We start from the raw sequence: 10,445 nt of genomic DNA on the forward strand, positions 1-10,445 counted from the left end.
TTTTAATAGATAAGAGGACAAGGTTACAATAGGGCTAGTAATATGCGAGGGGAATTCAATGGTTTGAAAGCTTTGATATTACAAGAGAGTGACACGACTTTTTATGTACATTGTTTTGCACATCAACTTCAATTAGTAGTTGTGGCTGTAGCAAAGAAGCATGATGGTGTTAGTGACTTTTTTGAGCACATTTCGTTGGTGGTTAATGTTGTTTGTGCCTCGTGTAAAAGAATAGACTTACTACGAGAGCAAGCAAGAGAAAGGGTGCAAAAAAGCTTGTGTAGTGGTGAACTTGAAACCGGAAGAGGGTTAAATCAAGAGACTACACTTGTTCGAGTGGGAGAAACAAGATAGGGTTCACATTTTAACACACTTACAAGTTTGATGAAGTTGTTTACGGATGTTCTTGTAATTTTAGATTTTGTGAAAGACGAGGGAGGGTCATTGGCAAACTGTCAACAAGCATCTGGAATCTTAACATATTTTAAATCATATGAGTTCGTGTTTTACTTACATATGATGTATGACATTTTACACCTCACGGGTACATTGTCAAAGCAACTTCAAAGAAAAGTTCTAGACATTTTGGAAGCGGCTTCGATGGTTAGAGGGACAATGTAGGCATTGCAATCTTTTAGAAACATAGGGTTTGCTAGCTTTTTGCCAAAAGTATCCTCTTTTTTGTCAAACACACGAAATTGATACTTTAGATATGGAAGAGTTGTATATTGGTGCGAGAAACCATAGGACTACAAAGATTAATAGGTTTCATTTTGAGGTTGAAATCTTCAACACGGTGGTAGATATGCAACTTACAGAATATCGGGATCGATTTAGTGAAACAAGCACCTAATTACTAGAATACATGGGTGCTTTGAGGCCTTGTGATTCATTTGCACAATTTGACAAATTAAAGTTATTGAAGTTGGGTAAGTTATACAAGTATGACTTTGATGATTCAGATATGATAAACCTCGAAGGACAACTTGAGATATTTTATCACTCTTGCATCAAAGATGAGCGCTTCACTAGTTTGAAAGGAATTTCCGACCTTTCTCGTTTGATGGTTAGTACGGGGAAGCATCGGTCTTATCCTTTGGTTTATAAGTTTTTAAAGTTGACTTTGATATTACCCGTAGCGACCGCAAGTGTAGAAAAATATTTTTCAAAGATGAAGCTCTTGAAGACCGACTTACGTAACAAAATTGACGATGAATTTTTGAACGACGCATTGCTTTGTATTGTCGAGACGGAAGCACTTGCAAAAGTTGAGAATGAAAAAGTAATGGAGCGGTTTCAAAAGATGTCTACACGAAGAGATAAATTTAAATTATAATAGATTTATGTTATATTATGTTTAACCAGAAAAAAAAATTGTATTAGATGTTTTATATTATGTTTGACCGGATTTTTTTTTAATGTTCTATATTATGTTTGACCGGAAATTTTTTTTGTGGTAACCCCTACTACTAATTTCTACGTTCGTCCTTGCTTGTACAGTGTACACCATCCGACCTAATAACCTATTAACTAATTTGCATCTTAACTGCTAATTTGGTTCTATCTGAGCGTCGTTGTATATATTATATATATAAAAATGATATTACTATATAAATAGAAAAATAAACGTTATTATAAAGATAAGTAATTAGCCTTCCATTGTTTAGTTTTTTCATGATTTGTTTAGTTGAGTATTCAAGGTTGTGGTCGACAGAGATATTCCTTAACTGTTTATCACTATTTAAGTAACATTAAATTAATGTTAAGGAAAGGCACATAGATCTAAATATGGCAATTTGCAATACAATTAAGATAATTAAAATTGATAAGCAATATATAATAAATAATTCATAACTTTACAAATAGTATAGTACAAACCCAGCAATTTTTTTCTCCACCTTTCTGTCGGTCGCTTAAAGAATTGTCCAAACAGTGAAGTTGAAGGTAGATTTTCACTGATAAACATGCAAGCAAACTGAAACTGTCATCTTAATAAATGTTCTTTATTTTAGTAATATCCATAAATAATACATAATATTTAAATGGATTAAATAAATATTTATATAATAGCTTTTTAGTTTTTATATTAATTTATAAAGTAAATCATTTTATTATATCATTTATGTAACAACCGCGATTACTATAGCTTAGTGACAATTGTTTGAGAATTAAACATTACCATAGGGGAGTCCTCTCATATTCGAATATCATATTTTCAGTGTTGGATGGTCTTGTTTTAATTTAAAGAATCTTAATAATTTGCTGTTAAGTAAACGGAATATAGATAATTTTGGATCAATGAAAGTTGTGAAACACTTTCAGATTAAAACATTTCGAAGGTACACTCAAAATCTCTAATCGGATGAAACTCACTGTTTTTCTAGAATGGAAAATGAAGAAGATGTTATGAAAAATGTATCCAAAATGAACCCGAAATTGATCATATAATAGAAACTAACTTCCAGTCCTAAAACTGTCATATGGTAGTTACAGGAAAACAACTTCCTGTCCAAAAAACGGTCATATTACCTGTCAAAACTAACATAAAACCAAGTCTATAAATAGACCCCAGTCAGGGGCTCTGGCCCTTGGACCCCGCTCCCAGGGGCGCTGCCCCCGGACCCCCGTTAGTTCAGGGGCTTTGACCCTAAATAGCAATATACTTTCAACAATGACAAAATCAAACAAATGTGCACTCCGCACCATACTAATTTGTTCGATAATTGTCAAAGTGACATTGATCAACAAATTAACCTCATTAAACTTAAATAATATTAGTGATATAAAATCACCAACATTTTCCACAATTTAGCAAAAAAAAGTTAAGATATTAGCCAAATAGTTATTGAAATCGCAGTCGGAGCATAATTGGCTGTGATGTTGTGTGTGTGTGTGTGTGTGTATATATATATATATATATATATATATATATATATATATATATATATATATATATATATAAATTGAAAATTGTTAGGAGAAATCACAAATGATTTAGGGCAAAAACCCATATGCTTTCAGAAAAAATATCGGTTTTACCTATGACGTCTTTTGAGGTTAATAAAGCACCGAGGTTTTGTTTAATGGATTCATTTATTACATCTATCAGGTTTAATTTACTCATTATTGTCGGTAACCCTCACCTAAGTTGGTAAGTTGGATCCTACGTGGCCTCATACATGGAAGTCAACGTGATATATAACCCTTTTATAACAATTTCATCATCGCAAAGCAATCGACATTTCTCTCCCACGAAAGAATGCAACATCCTCTTCAAAATAAGCTCGAATGGGATTTCACGAGGCAAAAACAAAGGAAAAATAAAATGCGGATGTGGTGATGTTTTCCATGTCCATGCTTCACGCACACCAGGCACTTCAGGATAGAAATTTTGGGAACAATGAATTTGATTTATTTCATCATCCTAAGTTTTTCATGTAATTAGGGTTGCATTAACCTTATCATGTAGGTACAAGGAGGTTGTGGGTTATCCAAATGGGTTGGCGATCAAGATACAAAAGACTCAAATGAGTTTATAGAGTAGAGACAGATGATGACATTGATGTAGATGGTTGTTGTTTTGTTTAGGGGTGTTCGTTTGGATGGATCGGTTTAATCCGATCCGATCAAGTGAATCCAAAATAATTTCGATTTTCAAAACGTAGATCCAAATAGTCCAAACTAAATTAAAATCCGATCTGATCCAACCAAATTATAATTCGGTTGGATCGGTTTTTTACAATTCGGTTTTCAAGAATCAAGACATTTCAACAAATATATAACTTTAGTATTAACTTACTCTATAATATAAACTAAAAAATATTGTTTAATTAGTTGTGAATTGAAACTTATAAATAATTATCAAGAAAAATATATTATATATTACTAATTTATAGACAATTTTTTTTTTGATAAGAAGTAGATATTAAAGTATTATAAATGATGAAAATTTTTAATATACTAAAAGAATAACTTAGTAAATTTGTAAATTATTATATATATATATATATATATATATATATATATATATATATATATATATATATATATATATATATATATATATAAGAAAAACAAAATAATAAATTGTAATTCGGTTTTTTTGGACTATTCGGTTTTATAATGTAAACCAAAACCAATCCGAAATCCAAAATAATAATTCGGTTTTGCTAAAAACCAATCCAAATATCCAAATATCCAAACCAAATAGTCCGATCAAAATTGTCCAATTTAACAATTCGGTTTTATCCAAATAGTGAACAGCCCTAGTTTTGTTAGTAGTTGTATTGTTCATGTTTGTTTCAGTAGTGTACAAGATTTCGTGGAATTTGGTTATTTTGATAGCGGTTGTTATGACAGTTTTCACACCTTCGGCCGACGGCGAAAACGTCAGACTATGTGACGTTGTGTTGATGGATCACAAATATTGAACATATATTGAACAATACAATACAATATATAACATAAATATCACTTCCATTATGGATTAACATTACATCAAAATATGTTTTATAGTGTTGGGAGTTTAAATACAAATGATGCTTTGATCATTAGGCATAACAATACACGATAAGAATAATAAGCTTACAGTGGTTCCATCGATCAACAATTGCTTCAGGGAGAAGAAGTTTTCATCTCTTGGTTTCTTAGAAATACATGTGGTTTTTAAAAATTCAACATAATGTTGGTGAACTCACATGTTTGAAATAACTTGAAAATACTTTTTATATATAACTATATTTAGCTATATAAGTATTATTAATTTCGATGTTGAGGTACCTTTAATTTATAAGTAGTATTCTACTATTTACAAGTACTATAATTTTCACACTTCATTTGTTGTTTGTAGTATAAATAATGTATATGTACTACTATTTCTTTTAGGCGTCCCCTATTAACTGTTGTAATCATTATGTTTATTACTTATCTTTTTGAAGGTGTTTCCCCTTTCAAAGGATTGTAATATATATATATATATATATATATATATATATATATATATATATATATATATATACTATTTTCTTGGGTGTTTCCCCTATTAGTTGTTCGTAGTATAATTAACATATAATTGTACATACAACTTATCCTCTTTAAATCTTCTAGAGAACGTTACAATGAATTCTTATAATCGAGCTATTGGCTAGGAATTTACCCCGCACGACACTTCGTCATAAAATTTAGACAGTTATCCATTTTGTGACTTGACTTCCATGATTGTAGCTAGCAACCGCAGGTGGGGGTGTCAACCTCGTATATATCTATACATAACTCGCTTGCTCACTTAAGATTAACGATTATAGGTCAGTTTTTTAGCTAAAAACTAATTAGCTAAGATAAGTGGATCGATCTCATTTAACACTTGTTTTGTTTATCTTTAAAGTATAAAAGAATTCCAATGTTGCGTTGTATGATTATAATTATAATTAAAATAGTTATTAGCAAAACCAAACAAGTAGAGTAACGGCGTATCATATAACTGTTATCTATTTGAAATGAACAGAATAACGACTTAATATAAATGCTATTCTTTTGAAATGAGCAGAGTAACGATATAATATACAAATTTTATCCATTTCAAATGGGCAGAGTAACAGATTAATAAATGAATATTACCCAATTAACACGGACAGAGTAACAACCTAATATACAATTTTTATCTATTTGAAACGGCCAAGGTAACGGCTTAATATATGAATGTTACCAAATTAAAACGGGCAGAGTAAACATAATATATATATATATATATATATATATATATATATATATATATATATATATATATATATATATATATATATATATATATATAATCCAATTGAGAGGGGCAGAGTACGACTCAATATATGAATATCATCATTTTAAACGGACAAAATACAAAGTAACGATAGTGTATAAATATATTTTTAAAATAACAATATTCATAATGCAACTATAATAACGATAAATAATGAATTATAAATTAACATGTATTCCCATCCTTAAATTGAGAAAAAAAAAATAAAAACGAGGTCGTGAACTCACTATTGTAGCGTGCTTTAAACGATACCCACTCTTGCCAAAAAGTAGTCAGAGGTTCGGGATTTATCGGGATCGAGAAAGGAAGTTCCAAAGAAAACAATAATAAAAATAGAAAAAATAAATAAATAAAAAAGGTAGGAGGAATCACATTTGACGGAATATGATCCGAGCGATTTAGAAATTATGGGCATTGCTATTTATAGGCGGCCAAATTGAAAGCGCGCAACGGCTAAGACAAAAGCATTTTGCGTTTTGGCGCGCTTGTAACACCCCAAATCACTAATAAAAAAAATCTTTTTTTAAGTATCAAATTCATACAATATTTGTTTCAAAATCAATCATAGTAAAATTTATCACAGTCATCATAGTAAAATAACAATCATCAATACGAAAAATTATCAAGGGATGTTGTGCAATCAAGCCAGACTTTTCCTTTTGGAATTGGAAGTACCTAAAAATGTTTAAACCACAAAACCATAAACACAAAGCTTAATGAATACAACATACCATCCATATCAGTGGGCCCATCCCTACGTATGTAGACACTATCATCCAACCAGTCTTACAATCACTCCAAGATTACAACCCATCCGTAACCTTTCTACTATGATCCAACCATGGTCTTCTATGCAACTTATAAAGATAAACAAGTGTTGTGATCCAACCACAATCTTTCATACAAATGATGTGACCCAACCATAGTCTTTCATACATGTCACTATACTCGGTTACAAAGGCACACTAGCCCACACCTAAATTCTCATAAGCGCTATAAACAAAAATTTCTAGACCCTCACCCTAGGAATCTCCTCGACACACTACCGTACTACTAGACGTCTCTTCCAATTCTGTTGATCACCTTGTATTTGCTATCCGTACATGATACATTGATACGATATCAAATAGACGGTCAAATGAATAAATCTACCCTAAGTATACAACCAAACAAGGAATAGGAAATCAGGCTAAATCAAACATTCTAGGGCTATACAATCCTAACCATATAAAACTATTGTGCATACATTTAGCAATTAATAACATCATTCAATTCCAAGCAACACATAACAACCAACCCCTAGGCTACAATGCATCACATATGTCAGACAAATTCTAACATGCAATTCCTAAGGGGAACCTATATATATGTATGTATGTATATATATATATATATATATATATATATATATATATATATATATATATATATATATAGTTCTAACTATTCATAGACATAAATAACAAGTATGGATATTCCAAAAATTAAGGTAAAATTTTCATATTTCCAAAACTAATCAAAACCATAAATATTTACAAAACATAGTTTCCAAAATGTCAAAATCACAAATTGTAACGCCCGGGTTTCAGGGCTAAGCATTTTTGTCAATGTAATAGTCTAGGTCAACTCTTGTAACTCTTTTTGAAGTAATAAAGATGAAATATTTGAGTATTATGGGAATTATATGTGTTTATTATTTAATTATAAATGTATAATTAATAAAGAATAAAAATGAGCGTCAAAATTAAAGTGTGAGATAATCCCGATATCTCTACATAAAGTTGTAGAATATGTCTCAAGGTTTCCGTGCATATAAGGAACGCCGAAATCCGAGTTATAACGAAGAAGTTATGACCCGTCGAAGTTTCACGACAGAACCGGCACGATACCGGGAAGCGTGAATAGTGAATTTATGATAGAGCGAGATTTAGCCTTAGTGATCTAAACGAAAGTCGTAGAATATGTTAAACTAAGAACATCGATAAAAAGAACGCCCAAATCTGACTTCGTATGAAGAAGTTATGAGATTTTAAACAGACCAATCCTGTCCCGGCTTGTTAAAAATATAACTTTAAAAATAAAGTCAAAATTAGCCGAGGAAGTCTAAACGAAAGTTGTAGAGTACGTCTTCACCTACACGTGGATATAAAGAACGTCAAAAACGGAGTTCGTATGAACGAGTTACAAATTATAATAGCATATTTACGTATTAAAATAAAGTATAAATCATGTATACGTACACATATATATACATATGTATATATCATTAGAAAGGTATCGACGATGCGGTCATTATAAGACTAATGTTGAGTTCTTTCGACATTAGTTTAGTACAACTATCATTAAATCCATTTATAATAGTATTATAGAGGGGTGTTTAGTTGTTTATATAACTAAAAGGTCATTAAGTAATTATGGAGGGTAGTTTTTGAAAATTCAATTAGTATAAATAAGAGCCTTGGGCTCTCATATTTCTTGCACCATTCTCTTGATTCAAGAGTATTTCTCTCCTTATCCCCCGAGCATTTCGGTCCCTCGTGATTCGACTTCTCTTTCTGTAGCTTAGTATAGTAAGGTGAGCGCTGAAGCGCAGCACGAATCTTTCTTAGAAAGATTCAGCGACGAAGTTCTGCCCCTGCAGAGCCCGACTCCTAGCTAAAACCCCCTTGTAAGTAAGTTATGCTTACCTTATTTTAATGTAGCTTATATTTAAAATTAGTATTGTTATTATGAACTTATAATAAATATTTGAGCTATTATTATAACTTATATATATAAGTGTCGTTATAATATTTTTTTTAACTACTCGCGGTACGGGGAATCTGGTTTAAAGGGCCGCATAGGGTTGTTGGATTTCAGAAGTGCTATATGCCAAAATGGTCCTGCCCTTCGGTGTTTTATGTCTGGCCCCTGTCTGTACATAGTGGTTGGAAAATATTGTTTAACGCTTATATAATAATAATAATACTAAGACTAATAGTTGGTCACGGTAAATATTAGACTAAAATTTAGCGATAATAATGCTAGGTTTCGTCGAAGGAAAATAGAATCGTTAGAAGCAAGCGCTGCCCGATTTTGGAATCATCACCTTAACAAGTGAGTGCATAGTTACTTTCAACTTACACATAGATATGAAGTATTTTATATAAATTACGTGCTATGTGTGCATATTATCTGAATACTTGCTATCTATGCTAGATGAACGTTGTTATACATGTTTTCAATGATTTAAACTGTATATGTATTTTATATCTACGAAAATGTTGGGGTAAAACATGGGTAGATGCAATAGGTGATGTGTGATAAAATGATGAGAGGCCTCGATGTTGATGTTGTTGATTCTGTCATCTAGCGGAGTATGGATGACGACCACGGACTCTTCTAGATAGTCCAGTGGAACACTAGCAGACTCGCAACCTGTAGGTGTTTGTGAACGATATGTTCACCGGTGTACTCCATCCCCCACATGGTTGCCTTTAGGACATTTATTGCTGAGGAATCCCCTTAGCAGTAGTGTCCGTCCCGATGATGATCCTTAGGCTAGGTCCCTTATGATAGGTGTTTAGGGACGTAAAGTGAGGATAACGGGAACGGGTAATCGGGTTATTGTTGATCGATGAAATTAATAAACTTATTTATTGTGGGTTGAAAACCCTATGTGCTCACCAGGCTCCCAAGCCTGACCCACTCAGTTTTATGTATTACAGGTAGTGACGCATGAGCATAGGTGTGATGTTTTGGACGAGGGATTACGGATATAGGCCTGTAGATATGAAATAATGTAGTAAGGCTTATATTGTACTGTTTATGCTTTTGATCTGTACGAACATGACATCCCGAGTCTTTTAATGAAATACATTTCTATGGAAATGCTTTTGATAAATCTTTATCATATTTTTGTTTTGGGACAAATTCCGCAACACTTTCATTTAAAATGTAACTCTGATTTTTAAACAAAGCATAAACAAACCGGTCTTTTCTGGCCGTGATTTTGGGGATGTCACACAAATCAGAGTATACTAAGAATAAATCACATAGAATCGAGAGGATATGCACGGTTAAGCTTTTGCCTTGCCCCGATCATCAGAAGTACCTGAAACATAAAACTTAAATTGTAAGCCAAAACTTAGTGATTTCCCCCAAAGTACCCCCAAAGTACCCCCAAAGTACCACATACGTAGGGTTGGGTCCACAACCTCCCGGTTGGATTACCCTGACCCACAAACTCCCGGTTGGATTGCCATACATGTTACATACTAGGTCCACAACCTCCCGGTTGGATTGCTACTCTGGCCCACAATCTCCCGATTGGATTACCTCAGGTTTGTTGTCTTACAACACAAAGCAGTACTGTAACGCCCGTAGATCTGGGCTAGTCAATTTAGAGACGATAAGCATCAAAAATGAATTTTTGATGGAAGATTATTTAGAAGGATTAATATTAACTAAGTTATAGTATATGTTACAAGGATTCCGTACATATAAAGAACGCCAAACTTCGAGTTATAACGAAGAAGTTATGACCTGTCGAAGTTTCGCGAAAGAACCGGCACGACGCAGCGCGACGTAAATAGTGAATTTATGTTAGATAGATATTTAGCCGAAACAATCTAAATGAGAATTGAAGATCTCATCGATAGTAGTGCAA

At 32.4% G+C, this 10,445-nt stretch overlaps 1 protein-coding gene across 1 annotated transcript; it reads left to right on the plus strand.

The window, feature by feature from the left end:
• The first annotated feature begins 865 nt into the window (after window positions 1–865).
• On the plus strand, window positions 866–1,336 carry LOC145090035 (uncharacterized). Its single transcript, XM_079028392.1, has one exon. The coding sequence runs from the start codon at window positions 866–868 to the stop codon at window positions 1,334–1,336; it is 471 nt and encodes a 156-aa protein (XP_078884518.1).
• The last annotated feature ends 9,109 nt before the right edge of the window (window positions 1,337–10,445 follow it).

Source organism: Lactuca serriola, chromosome 2, assembly GCF_051521515.1.
Source record: "Lactuca serriola cultivar US96UC23 chromosome 2, Lser_US96UC23_V15, whole genome shotgun sequence".
NCBI lineage: Eukaryota > Viridiplantae > Streptophyta > Magnoliopsida > Asterales > Asteraceae > Lactuca > Lactuca serriola.

Bases quoted from the DNA above. Each gene is read 5' to 3' on its own strand.
- LOC145090035 (XM_079028392.1), top strand. From the start codon at position 866: ATGGGTGCTTTGAGGCCTTGTGATTCATTTGCACAATTTGACAAATTA.